Raw genomic sequence first — 14,470 nt, 5'->3', positions numbered from 1 at the left:
CCAAAAAAAGTTGTTCACAAATCTGGGTTTTCTCCACTTATTTTTTTTTTTTATTAATTTTTTTTTTAATTTTTGATATCTCAACAAATATGAAGAAAAATATGAAAGTCTGGGTATTTACAGGGTTTATGACCTGCCATTCACTCATGGTTTTTAAAATAATTAATAATATTTTCAATTTTGGTTTTACTTTTTAATAAATGTTTTACTTGGTAAATACCACTATTTCTTAAAATCTACTGTGACAGGTGTTTCGATGCATTCTGCATCATTTTCAAACACCGTATGTGAAGCTTATTCTAAATTTTAGGGTTGGATCCTTGGGACGTTGAAGGTTGAAGAGGGGGTAGAAGCTGATTCTTATTTTTATTTATTTCTTTGTTTTTTTTTTCTTATCAGTGGGAACATAGACAATATGGGGAGGCTTTAGTCATTGTCACATTGTGAATTGGATTAATTATTTGAGATTTTATGTATTTCTATTGTTTCAAAATGTTGCAGTTTATGACTTTTCGTATTAATTATTTTTAGGATGTCACAATAGATTTTAAGAAATAGTGGTATTTACTAAGTGAAACATAAATTTAAAATGGATAGATTTTACCACAAAGTGACTGCCGAATTAATTAATTAAATAATTAGTAATTGCCCATACAAAAAAATTGTGTGAAATTAAAACTTGCTTCACCCCCCACCCCTAATAATTAATAACACTTTATTGCAATCAGTAACACGAGAAAAAAGCGATTCATTGAGTTTGACAAGCCCTGGACGCGTTTTTATGCTAGATTTTTATTTAAACTCAAAATCACTCACAAACGAGCAAAGGGATAAAAACTAGTGCGGAAAATGGTGAGAAAAAATAAACAAATTAAATGTTATTGCATTCACTTTGTCAAGTTTGAACCGTTAACTTTTAGGCCTATAATCAATGGCGGTTGGTATCAATATTTTATTCAAAAGCCTTTATTTCAAACTATTTTCAAAATCCTCGTATTTCTTATTTTCTGGGAAATTTCATATGTTTCATATGTTTTTGTTTTAGATTTAAAGGTTTTTTAAAGTATATTTTTGAAAAAGAATATTAGAGTCTAAGTATGTACATAGTTTTATATGATCAATTTAAACACCGCAAAATTCACAACTCTTCCCATGATTGAAAATCCATATTATGATTTTTTTCTAAATCATATTTTCAATCACATGCAATTTCAAAGTGTGATACTTAACCTTATGTTGAAATGCTTATCTACATAAAAGTGGAGACTGACCGGAGCATTTCGTCGTAACATAATGTCGTAACATCGCTTGCGGCGAGCATCAGCGAGCATCCGAAACTATGGATGGAGCGCTCGACTCGGGGTACTGACTGCCTGAATGCTCGCGTCGTAACGTGTTACGTTACGACAAAATGCTCCGGTCAGTATCCACCTTAACAGAGCTGAAACTTTTATGTGTATGTGTGAGTGAAATGTTTATCGAATTAATTCACCAAAACTATTAACTAATTATTCCCTTAAATATTAAAACTTCAAATTTTAGTGTTTTAAACAAAACTTTATTTAATTAGTGCATGTAAGTTTTAAAACATAAAATATAATAATGGCGTTTTCATCTGTTGTTTTCGAGAATATTCCTGGATTATCAAGATAAAAAATAAGATTACTGCTCGAAGGTTCTAAGTAGGGTGAAATATGAAAACGATGATTTCAGCACCTGTAAAAATAATTATACAATTATTTTATTAATCATAAATTATAATTAATGCATTTTATATTCTAGAGGCAAGAATATGTCCATAGATAACGTACACTCAGTCGACAAAATAGCACAGAAAAAAACTGTCACTTCAACATTCACGGCAAACGAAACTAAGCCAGATTCAAAAATAAACGTCGAAGTACTTGTTAAATACACAAAATATATATTTCGTCAATAATCGCTTACTGTTTTTTAAAAAAAAAAAATTATAATCACTCATTAACTCCAAGGGCGCCCCTTTAGACTGACGCGTCGAAAATTAAAATTACTCAATAACGCGTAGTGTTGCCATATATACAGATTTATCTGTATTGATCCAGATTTCAGGCTGCCGTTACACATGACAGATTTTACTCTTAGGTAGTACTTTTAGTTTTATATAGATTTTTGGAATTGGATATAATATATGATAAAACAGAAGAATGAAAATATGTATAGATTCGAGCATGATTAACATTTGATAATAAGTACTGAAACGTTGGAAGGATTATTACTATCAAAACAATTATAATGATCCATGCTACAAACAAAAAATAGAAAAGGATTTGATTTCTAAAATTAACAAAAATGTGTTTAAAAATAAATTTTATATTTTTGGCTATTGATTAAATACTGATTTTATACAGATTTCTATACTGTTTGATTCAGATTTTTTCGTTTACCATATGGAAACACTGATAACGCGTTCATACCGAGAAATAAACATTAAAAATATTTCATGTTGACTTACTGCGGTCATTGTTTCAATGGAAATGGCAGTAAATCCAGCAGCAGTTATCTCAAGCGGCTTTTGAGAACGGGCTAGAAAAAATATAAGAGTAGATTTTGCCCTTTTAGACATGGCTGGCCAGTTCATACAGTAAATCTCTTCTGCTATCAGTAGACTCTATATTAAGAAAAATTTACATTAAACTTCAGCATGAAATCGTAAAGCCATCCTGAGATGAAAAATATCAACATACCTGAGTTGCAAGGCGGTCAGTGTAAAGGCATATGACTGTCAACTGCATCAACGTGCCAACAAAAAACAAGCCAAAACGTACCACAATCTCTAAATCCTGAAAATTCATGTTGTTTTGTCATCCGCAGATGAATGAAATGCGAAGAAAGGAGAATGAAACATGTATGAATTATTATCTCAATAAAGAAATGTAATATTTACCGGCGATGTCAGTTGATATCCCAAGAGGCAAATGCCAGTCATGTCATAAAGCAAATTTGCCGCCAAGACAATTCCAACATAATTTTGTATCTTTTCAATGAAACTAAAAAAACACCAACCCAAATTTATCATAAATCACTTAATATACCAACCAACATTTCTTTACACACAAATTACAATGTCCAAAATACAACCTAATACGTGTACCGGAGCATACAACCCAAAATATCATAGCCATTACTGCAATTCACCTTTTTCTACCCATTATTCCTCATCCATTTCCTTTTTCATATAGCAATTATGTCCCTGAGCTCCTTTACTTGTTTACCTGCATATCATCAAATATATTTCAGTCCATTACACAAGAATCTGGAGCGCATGGCTGATCGCCCTACCTTCAAGATAACACTTTGCCAATCTGATGCAGTGCTCTATGCACCACCCGGGTGTGGATAAGGATTTTAAAATGGATTTTCTATTTTAAGGTGAAACTCAGTGCCACATATATATGAGCATAAGTAATGAACCTATTTTACCTATAAACAATTGATTTGACAGTAGAAGACTACAAATAAAGAAACTTTTAAGGGTATAAAGAATAAATATTCACAAAAACATTTTTTTTTTAAAGGTGGTGGGAACAAGGTTTTTCCTTTATCAGGAACTTTCAAGGTTTCCAAATTTATAACAACAAATTTCATATATGTTTGTACATTATTTTTAAGTCTTCAGAACGCTGTCAATTTTGTGCTTCCATTGCTATGTAAGGTAACTTTTGTGCCCCATTTGGTATAATAAATATGATAATTTAAAGGAATAAAATCTTATTTTTACCTAATAATCACCTGGTGATGAATTATACATTCTCGTAAACTTTGATAAACTTCCTTTTCTACATCTTCTGCACCATTTTTTGGTCTTACATTATCTCCATTGTCTTGATCGATTGGTTTCACTGTTGCACTTGTTGATAAATTCCTTATATTTTGAACAAGTATTTCAAGATGACCGATAATGTGAAGAATCCAATAACAATACATCGCGTCTTGGCAAAAGACCGTGGCGAGACAAATGTATCCATAAAGTATTTCAATGACAAACATTATACTCCAATTTACCGTATTGAAGTGTACATCAAAGGGTAAAGAAAGTTTTAAAGGTGTTACTTTGCCAACTGTTGTTCCCTTTTTAAAAGCTCCATATTTATAATTCAAAAATACAGGAATGAGATAAAACGACGCACCTCCAACTACAAATACCATGATACATCCGTACACAAGAACTCTACCCATATTTTCTTTCTCCATAGCCACCTAAAAATTACCAATAATTTAGTGTTTTTATGTATTTTTAAAGCATTATTAACTTTGTGGTTTGGTAATATTACACTTTCTTTTTCATTCATCATATAGTTGACCAAATGAGGGAACGGTTAATCCGAATCCGGTAGGCGTGCAATAGAGTTTTTGAGTGGTATTACAAAAAGTGAATGATGAATGATAAAGAGAGTGTTAATGATTTAATGGACTAACCATTACCGCTAGAAATGTCTGGGTAGACGTTGTATGATACAATACTATAAATTTGGAACAGAAGATCATATCAAAAAGTTTTTTTTTTTTTACATTATGTTTCTCCAATTTAATTTTTATAAAAGTTTTTTAAAAAACTGGTTGGCAATATGTGAATAAATACTCTTTTCTCATTCAACCCTGACAATAAATGAAGCAATACATTTTTTAACTGTAAGGGTATCTTTAGTGTATTTGTAAACGGATCTTATATGTAGGGTATTAGGTGTGAACACAAGTGCCTTTATAACAGCTGTAAGCATGACAATTTGTAACACAAACCAGTAGACACGTGAGAAGTCATTCTTTTAGAAATAAAGTAAAATCTCACTAATTTCAAATTAAAGAGATCAAAATTTGAAAAAATATTTTGAATTAACAAAATATTTTTTTAGATATAAATTGATGCACGGCAATCTTTCCAATGAAAATTGTATTTTTCTCTAATAAAATGACAACAGGAGTGAAATTTATTATAACAATTAAAACAAAAAACTAACTGAATCAGTTTAAGGAAAGTATTTTATGAAGAAACGTCAGCGGACCACAAATATAAAATATTTTTTAAATTTGAATAACTGTTGATTGAATTAATAAAATATTAGCTGTAAATAGAATTTTTTAATTATTGTATGTGATATATTTACCTTCTTAGTAAATTCTGATGGTTTCCAGAAAATTTGAAGACTCATTTTATCTCGAAAAGTAACAATAACATCTACAAATAGCGATTTCCGGCATAAAATATTCATCAAACGAATTTGATAAAGCATTCCAGTGAAAAATACTATAAACATTTCTGCAAGAGCGAAAACATTTCCAGTGTGAATACGAATGTAGTTTAATTCCAGGAAAATCTTCAGTGTATAAATACCGGCTATAATCCACACGAATCTATTGTAATTACGATTCACAATTCCATCAATTTCCTCCATAGGCCATATTCCTACAGTGAGCTGCTGCATTCTGATCCATTTCATCAGAGTACTATATTCATGCTTGGGCACCATGGTTGGGCAGGGTGTTATTTTAAAGAATAAATTTTAAAAAGTCAGGTGATATCCATCTTATATACTACACAGCAGAGAACATTTCATCGCACGTAAATACTGTCAGTTCATTCCAGTGATTTTCAATGTGTGGTAAGCATAACCAAGTTATTTGTAACGAGGAAAAAAGTTGAAAAACAGGAATGGTCTATGGTCACATAAACCTTATTTTAAAATTTATTTCATTTAAATTAAATAAATATAACTAATATTTTCAACTTTATCTCACTTCACCCATCTGGCCTAAAGAGAGGGATTTGAAATCTTAAAAGAATGTTACATTCAATAACTTTACAATTGGATCCATATTTTTTTAATACAATAATACATAAAGTACTTCAGCATTTTTTGTTTTTAAATATTCAAAATGTGTGATCTTAAATTTATACTTTGGACAAAGCCACACAACCGACAAGGTCTATTTTTCCGCTAGATGCATACATTGAAATGTTTACCCGTAACATGTCATTCATTTCACTCTAACTACTGTGCGCCACAACTGTCTGGAAATGAGACGGGTATACTGGACTGCTCACTTCACTGAGACATCCATTCATTCAGCGGGTGAACCTGCTACTGACAGCATATCGCTAATCGCCAGCTCTGTATCCAAATATCATGCGTAAGAAACATGCGTAATTTTTGGATACTTCAGGTAAGAAAGGTTAAATAACACCTCAAATCGAGACAAAGTTAAAACTAAAATGTAAGATAATAATTTAATACCTTTTGATTGGCTGAAATTAATTGGCCAATGAGGATTTTGAAGGCCAATTTTGTAGAATATCTTTTCTCAAGGGTCTTGTGTAGATCAGCTTATACAAGGTACAATTATACAACCCCGAGTGTCCCAGCCATTGCTGCTATTCTCCTTTTCCTACCTACCATCTATTAATAATAAAAAAAAGGACTGATGATCTTGGCCATGGTTAGATGTCTATCACAGAATTGTCTCATCATGGTGCCAAAAACATTTGTGCAGAGTTTAAAAAACATACATATTCTTGCCTTTCTTTGAATGGTACATAGGGCACTGCATCGTAATTACACAGTGTTATCTTGATCGTTAATTGCACGAAGGCAAGCCCTGCGCTTCTTGTACCAGTCCAGAATGATATTAAATAAATATGAGAGTGAAAATCACTCATATTTATTCTGATCCCCCTGAGAATTAACCCTGGAACCTCCAGCACGGTAGCCAAACGCGCTGACCATTACACTACAGAGGTGGAGTATAAGTAATATAGGAATATCTTTAGTTTAACAAGCGCTGAATTTCCGTAAATTCCGTATATTTTTTTCAATGTGGTATTTTGTAAAAAAAAATGGCACATTGTCAAATTTCCTTTGTGTGCTATTTGTCCTGTAATCAATGATGGTACCTATTATTTATTCATAGGCCAATTCTTGCAACTATCGTTAAATTGCTACAGTATTTTTCCTGTGGAGTTTCAGCACACCCATTTTCCACCTATTTGACTGAAAAAACGGCTTGGTTAATATATTTTAATATATAATGTAAAGCGGTAAATGTATGTTAGTAAATTACAATGAAAAAAGTGTGTTTCGAGGGTTGTAATAGTACAAACTTTGTGACCTTTTTTAAAGTAGTAATCAACCAATTCATGATGTTGGAACTGCCACTTAGTAGACAACTGCATATCATGGGTAGAATGGTGAATGTTAGTGTATAAAGTGATCACCTAAACAGGTCATAAGCTCTGTAAATACCCATACTTCCATATTTATCATCTATGTTAAGATGTCAAAATGTAATTACATTACAGAGGTATAAGGTAAACTATCATTAATCCAAAATATTGAATGTTTAAGAGACAAAAAATGTTTTTTTTAATGATTTTTCACTGCCAGTTATCAGGAAATAACAAATGTAATATTTTTCTGTCCGTCTCTGTAGTGAAGCGGTTACCGCGTTTAGCTACCGTACCAGAAGTCCGGGGTTAAATTACCAAGGAAGTTGAAATAATCATTAGTGATTTTTCACTCTAATATTTCTCTGACTAGTACCTGAAAGGTAGGTCTTCATGTTCCTTGCCTTCATGTATTTTATGATCAAGATAACACTATGTCAATATGATGGTTATTCTCAAAGATATCAATGATTTTTCTCTCTGAAACATTTGGCATTTTGGATGTACCATTTTTCTTCATACCTACTGATAATGAGAAAACGAAAAAAAATAAAAATAAAACTTCAAATATATCTAGAATATATCATATAATACTCACTCCTTTCAACAACGTCAATTTTCAGTTGTGCATGTTTTCGGAATGCCCTGAAAATATACTATATCCCAGCAAAAGCGGCATATTTTTTATTTAATATTTACCCGCTTCAGGGCAGAAAGTGTTGTTTTTGTACTTTGAAGAAAAGGTATTGTTTAATTATTATTTTTAATATACTTAAAATTTTTCAAATGGAGAAAAAACATTCAGGTTTAACCTAAAAAGATCTGTTGCACAGTAAAAAGTTCAATAAGTGGCTTGATATTTATTTTTAATACATTTTATTATATTTTTAAACTTTAAAAACAATCTCCTGAAAAATCTAGTTTTTTTTATATATGACATTGTTGAAAGGAGTGAGCGATTTGTTAAGAGGTCCCCCACTCTGCCACTGCAATATACCTTTTTTCCTTCTTTCCTTCTTTCATTCTCACTCAGATGGTGCATGGGGCACCGCATTAGATTGACGGTGCCAAAGTAATCATCAATAATTAGATTTATTTTCATTAATTGATTCGTCAGTCACTTTATGGTAATATCTATCCATTTTTAATTTAAGTTTTACTTAATGTCAACTCTATAATTTTGCTTCACATAGTGTTTGAAATGATGCGCAACGCATCGAAGCACGTGTCACAATAGGTTTTAAGAAATAGTGATTATAACTAAGTAAAACATAAATTAAAAATGATATTTATGCATGAATAACTTGTGGAAAAATATATTTGTCAATTTAAAACAATTTCAAATTGACCAGCTTTACTAAACTTTTTAGTAAATGTCGGTACAGGTATCTATTCTGTATCCTTAATTATTCGAAAAGTTTGCTTTTAAGCAGTTGGGAATTATAGCAGAAATAATAAACTAAAGCCAGATTAAAAATAAAGAAGTAAGACTGAATGTTCCAGTTTATATTTTTAGCATCATTTTATTCGGAGAGTACATACAAAATTATATTAAAATAATATTTAGCTCAATTACTGTATATTAAACAATCATTTCAAGTTCGCTTGCGTAGGAGATGGTTTGTTCTGCCAATTCTATTGCAGGGAAAGGTGCTTTCACTTCTTCCTTCTCAGAAGCAAACTGGTAGAAGTTCTCGGGGTTTAATTTCCAATTTTTCTGAAAATGAAATGAACAACTCAGTTAATTTTATTGCAGGTATTCTTTAACATTGTCTGAACCTCTGTGTCGATGGGGTAAAGTATTCCACGCACATTAGACTTAAAATATATGCTTTAAAAATGCATGTATTGTGCAACAGCTTATGCCTAGATGCACAGCAACCCTTGACCTTGAGTAACCAGTTTATTAAGAGGGTCAAGTTCTTGGGAGTGTACTTGGGAGTGTTCTTAGGAATGGAAAATGACAGCCTTTAAAAAGAACTAGGAGTGCATTTAGGTCTTGCGGGCACCGCATTCAACAGTGTGAAGGCTGTCTGGAGATCAGATATGTTCTTGGTGAAAACCAAATGCCGCCTATATAATGCCTACATCACTCCTATTCTCAGCTGTAAGATACGGCACCTTACAAGGGCCCAGAGTAACCGTATGCTTAGCTTTGGGAATTGATGCCTGCGAATAATTTTAGGCGTGCCGTGGTTGACTTACGGTCAGTCATTGTCATGGGTAAGTTTTTTTAATGACCTTGTGTCATAAAAAAAACAATTAAGTTAACTAGGCCGTATACTTCGCATGCTTCCCGAGAGCTGCCATCAAGCTTGCCTCTTTTACAAGGCGCCCGCCGCCGCCCATTCCCGCCGCCCAGGGCGTTCACTACTGATAATCCATTGGCTGTTCTCATTCTGAACTTCAAGACGCGGACCTAATGGTTCAAGGAGGCAAGAGGCTGGAGGCAGTTTGTGGACTCCATATGCGCCACATAGAGACCAGATATGGATAAATGAATAATAAAATGAACCTCGATAATTAATTGAAAGCGTGAGCATTGCCATAATGCCAGTGAAATCTGTTAGTTAAAAATAAATACAATACATGCATGCTCTGGAAAAAATCTTATACTTTGGGAGCGATCCGAGGACAGTCCAATTCAAAACAGAATGACCTTTATTTAACTAATTTTTATGTTTTCTAGGAAAGGATCAACATCTTACATAAAACAATTCAGCGATTCTACTTTATGATACACTAGTAGAATCAAGTATGCAATCATTTTTGAAAACTCTCAATAATTCTCTTTTTTTCTGAACAGCATAGAATAAAGTCAACATTCAATTTATAAAATATAAATATATGTAGAAAACTTAAATATTACCTGCCACAATACAAGGATTTATAAATCACATCCCACAGATGACACATACTTATTGAAAGTGAGAAAACTTACCTTTGCGCAGTAGGCGGTGATTGCCGTTTGTGAAGAGATATTCAGTCTCCTGGCCGCTTCACTTATTGACATTTTATTGTACGCTTTTTCTAAACACGCGCCAATCTCGTCTCTCACGGTGTCTAGAAGTATATCCATGAAGAAGTTATAACTCTCTGCTGGAACATTTCCCTGTAAAATAACAAAACAAAAATTTAGTTTATGTGTTAGTTTTAAATCAATCACAGATTTTTTGAGTCTACTAAGTTGCATTTTACTAACAAAAACACATAAAAAGTTAATGTTGCGACAATTGTTTCGCCTTGTTAGGGCATTATCAAACGAATGTTCGTTTGCTAACGTTTGCAAACATTCGTTTGATAATGCCCTAACAAGGCGAAACAATTGTCACAATATTATTTTTTTATGTGTTTTTGTTAAAAAAAAAACAACTTAGTAGACTCAAAAAATCTGTGTTTGATTTAAAATTAATACAAAAATTAAAATGGAGTTCTACAAATTAAACGCCAAATCGATAAATAAAAATTTGGTTATTTAAATTTTTTTCAATGAAACTATGCTCATTATACAACCTTAATATTATAAGATGCAAGACAATATTGTCACCATTCAGGAAAAGCTGAGGAATTTCATCGTATTTTGTGACCCTCCATTGGACACATTGTTGTAGGGCAGTTTTTTAATCAACCCCAATCCTGATTACACTCAGACAGTCTGCTGCCTGACCCTCAGTATACTTACTCATCACAAATAACCCCAAACCCAATCCAATCTGTTCAATGTTTTTTGGCGTCTCTCGCGATCTACCAAAAGTAAGCAAATAGAACGCTTATAAGCGTCTCCCGCTCTCTACCAACAGTACGTAAAAGACGCTTTTAAGCGTTTCCTGCAAAGAAAGTGTTAATAATTACATTTTTCACCACTCTTTAGACCATTTGGCCTATATTGGTAAGTGCGAGACAAAAATTACCACCAACCCTCTGCTCTTAACCTCTCCGTAAATTATAAAAATATTGACAGCCCACCCCTGGATACAGATGAAGTGAAGTAGCTCAGAAGGACATTACTGCTACATAGGTAAGGAAATGGGGGATTAACATGTTATGTTTTCAATATTGAAAGCATTAATCTTCTGACTTTAGTCATAAATTAAACCCTGAAGAGGGCAACAGGTTGTTGCCGAAACTAGTTGGTTAATAAAAATGTGAGTGGATCAAAACACAGTCTTTTTATTTCTCAAAATAATAGATTAACATATTATTGTCGGTTTTTTTTATCACCCCCAACCCTAATTACACTCAGACAGTCTGTCGCTCGACCTTCAGTATACTACTCACAAGTAACCGTAAGCCCAATACTGATCTGTACAATGTTTTTTGGCGTCTCTTGCGCTCGCTCTACCAACAATATGTAAAGGAAGTTTTTAAGCGTTTCCCGCAAACAACGTGTCAAGTGTCTAATGGCAAGCACACCACGCAACAACCTTGCATCAGTTGAACGCTGCTGTCCGTCTCTTACCTTTGCGAGGAATATCTTGTTGTAGCTCCCTTCCATGAGGTACTGCTCGAGGGCGAGGGGATGGCGGATGTACGGGTCGGACTGGATGCTCTCCGGCGGGAGGAGCTCCAGCTCCGTGTGGAACTCGGCCACTCGGTTCAGCGACAGCAGGAACAGTAGGTTCAGGCCCAGCAGCTGGTATGTGTACGGGGACTCGGGGAGCTCGTTCCTGGAAACCAGACACTATTAAGAACCGGTTCCACTACACTACCGAGATTAAAGAAAATAATCCATCTCTACAGGTTAAAACTTGGATGATTGAACCGTATAGTCGAAGGATAGGAAGAAATAAGTTCATTATTTGTAAATATCTATCACCTACTTAATTTGTGAAGTAACATCATCTAGGCTTGAAAATGTAATGCAAAAAAAATTAAAAGGATTTTAAAAATGTGTTTTTTTTACTTATTAATTTTGACTACGGAATACTATTAACTTATCATCCAAAAATTATCATGAATGTAACCCGCTTATAATATTTTAATAAATTTAAAAATTGGCAAACTTTTGTTTATTTACCTGAAATTTCTTGATGAATGAAAAAGTCGAAGTAGAAGAAAATATAAGAACCCAATTCCATAAATCTATACACAAAACCACATAAATGTTACCAACATAAACATGATTCCGTCATTTGACAGTTAATGATAATTCAACAAACTTATAATATAATATTCTATCTCTTAAAATACTATTATATCAATTTGGTGAGGCGAGTTTCTTTTTTTTACATTTGATCCAAATCAATTCAAGAACTCCAAAGAATGCGAAAAGAATAATAAAAATAAATTAAACTTTCGATTTGAAAAAAAAGGTGAAGGAGTCAACCCTGTCTCCCATTTTTTAGTTCAGTAGTAATCCAAAATGAGGGAAAATAATAACTATAAAAAAATGGGGAAAGATCTAATTGCATGCAAAGAGTGTTTCCAAGTTGGCTTTGATTCTTTGAATATAATGGTCAAATACTTAGGGTACAATCTTGTTGTGAGTAATGCTTATTACATGAAAAGCATTATGTTCAATACTTAAATAATGACATTACTATTTTTCAAACCCTTATTCGCACCCGATGGTGCATAGGGCACTGCATCATATATAAACACAGTGTCATCTTGATCGTTAACACATGAAGGAAAGGTGATCAGCCCTCCGCTTCAGGTACCAGTCCAGTAGAATAAATATTAGAGTGAAAAAATTTCTTATATTTATTTGACCCCGCCTGGGAATCGAACCCGGGACCTCCAGTACGTTAGCCGAGCGTGCTGACCATTACACTGTGAAGGTGGACAAATTGCTCCTACCGCCAGCTTTTTTGACTGGGTTTCATCAATACCGATATCGGTGCTATTTAGTTCTCTTCTTTCTTTTTTTACACCAAGTTGTCAGTAAAGAGTACTTAAATTTAACATTATATCGTGGGTATACTGGCAAAAAACATTAAATCTAAAATCCATGTTTGAATAATCCCTATTATTTAAAGCTTTTAGCCTGAATAAAATACCCACTATTAAACTTAAAGTTGAATTTACTTTTAAAATCACATATCGCAGTCATACAGGACAAAATGACTAAGTGCATTATTTTACAAAAACGTAATCATTGACTATTTGATATCTTACTAGCTTAATATTGCCCTGAAAAAATCACAAGGTATTTTAAACTTGGAAGTATAATATATTGACTTGTTAAAAATGACTAACTGCAGTGACGTTTATTTTCTTGCCAAGCAAAAGTGACTTAAATGATCCTCCTGAACATTTTACGTTTTGGTAGTTGATCACTTTCTCCTGTACGACTACGATATATTAGACATTTTAAACTACTTAGTGTTTTTTTTTTTTTGTTTATAGAACGTGGAAAACTTTATAATATGCGTCAAAATTGCATATAGAGTCAAAATTGCATATTTTCAAGTTAACGTTTTTTGCCACGGCACGATATTATATCTACACCTGAGTGGTATAATATAAAACAAAACATTATACGAACTTGTAATCATAATAATATGTTTTCAACTGTGCCATATATCTCTCGAAAGCGGCGATATCCTTTACTGCAACGGCCCATTGGACACCAATTTCCAAAACATCCCTCGCAACCAGCAACTCCTTTTGACTGGCTACATTATTGGACGTTGGAAGGAAAGTTACTTCAATAAGCGCCACCTTCAATAAAAAACATATTCATTCAATTATTATAACAAAATCACAATTTACTTCGTCACAACCCCGCTCTAAAATCTAACCTAACTTGCATAAACAACACTTTTCATTGTTTATTTACGGGAACAAAAAAAACGGCCCATAAATATAGCAATAATTAAATGGTCTACAAAGAATCGCCTTTATAATTTTTATAACATTAGTGAGAATTTTATATAAATATGTGCATAATAATGCAATGACAGCAACAATGAGAATGCAAAACCAATGACAGTTGTTAGAAATTATACATCTGCGAAGATAGTGAGTCACTGTAAAAATATTAATAATACCTTTAGTTTCTCGAGAATCTCACCACATTTGTCTAGTTTTTGTGGCTTTTTGTTCCATTCAGTTTTCAAAGCTTTATAAGAATTTACGATATCATTTAACGCAGCCATGGTTCCAAGTTTTGGTTCGGTCTCGGGAGCAGTGTGAAGTTGCAGCGGCTCTACTGGCCCTATTTGCTTCGGGTGGCATTTCTGACAACTGGATTTTTGACAGTCACGTTCCGTGGTGCAAATCATGTCTATTGTTGTGCCAGATACTGTGCAAATGTTTTGCAAGTACCTACCT

At 33.1% G+C, this 14,470-nt stretch overlaps 2 protein-coding genes across 2 annotated transcripts; both read right to left on the bottom strand.

Moving 5' to 3' along the window:
* Positions 1 to 1,662: 1,662 nt before the first annotated feature.
* On the bottom strand, positions 1,663 to 5,504 carry LOC148300120 (odorant receptor 13a-like). Its single transcript, XM_088275235.1, has 6 exons — positions 5,142 to 5,504; positions 3,758 to 4,236; positions 2,924 to 3,026; positions 2,724 to 2,819; positions 2,492 to 2,647; positions 1,663 to 1,716 (listed from the first exon to the last, which is right to left on the bottom strand). Exons 1-6 carry the CDS (start codon positions 5,502 to 5,504, stop codon positions 1,663 to 1,665), a joined length of 1,251 nt encoding a protein of 416 aa, XP_088131361.1.
* Positions 5,505 to 8,686: 3,182 nt separating this feature from the next.
* Rpn12 (regulatory particle non-ATPase 12) lies at positions 8,687 to 14,350 on the bottom strand. The gene is made up of 5 exons (XM_088275230.1): positions 14,188 to 14,350; positions 13,683 to 13,858; positions 11,655 to 11,862; positions 10,137 to 10,307; positions 8,687 to 8,912 (listed from the first exon to the last, which is right to left on the bottom strand). The coding sequence occupies exons 1-5, from the start codon at positions 14,293 to 14,295 to the stop codon at positions 8,778 to 8,780; spliced, it is 798 nt and encodes a 265-aa protein (XP_088131356.1). The 5' UTR covers positions 14,296 to 14,350; the 3' UTR covers positions 8,687 to 8,777.
* Between the last annotated feature and the right edge of the window lie 120 nt (positions 14,351 to 14,470).

The sequence above is a fragment of the Brachycentrus maculatus genome, unplaced genomic scaffold, assembly GCF_059751285.1.
Source record: "Brachycentrus maculatus isolate JH-2025_06_01 unplaced genomic scaffold, ASM5975128v1 h1tg000823l, whole genome shotgun sequence".
In the NCBI taxonomy this organism is placed as follows: domain Eukaryota; kingdom Metazoa; phylum Arthropoda; class Insecta; order Trichoptera; family Brachycentridae; genus Brachycentrus; species Brachycentrus maculatus.
Note: the sequence above shows the minus strand (reverse complement) of the source record. Positions and strands in the feature narration are given on the sequence as shown.

What these genes read in the sequence shown, in the direction of transcription:
- LOC148300120 (XM_088275235.1), bottom strand. Translation starts at nt 5,504, where the DNA reads ATGGTGCCCAAGCATGAATATAGTACTCTGATGAAATGGATCAGAATG. An exon ending in CATCAGAATTTACTAAGAAG is followed by an intron (nt 4,237 to 5,141) that starts GTAAATATATCA and finishes GGTAATTTTTAG; the next exon opens with GTGGCTATGGAGAAAGAAAA. An exon ending in CCATTGAAACAATGACCGCA is followed by an intron (nt 1,717 to 2,491) that starts GTAAGTCAACAT and finishes TTATTTTTACAG; the next exon opens with GTGCTGAAATCATCGTTTTC.
- Rpn12 (XM_088275230.1), bottom strand. Translation starts at nt 14,295, where the DNA reads ATGGCTGCGTTAAATGATATCGTAAATTCTTATAAAGCTTTGAAAACT. An exon ending in ACAAGATATTCCTCGCAAAG is followed by an intron (nt 10,308 to 11,654) that starts GTAAGAGACGGA and finishes GTTATTTTACAG; the next exon opens with GGAAATGTTCCAGCAGAGAG. An exon ending in TCACCGCCTACTGCGCAAAG is followed by an intron (nt 8,913 to 10,136) that starts GTAAGTTTTCTC and finishes TTTCATTTTCAG; the next exon opens with AAAAATTGGAAATTAAACCC.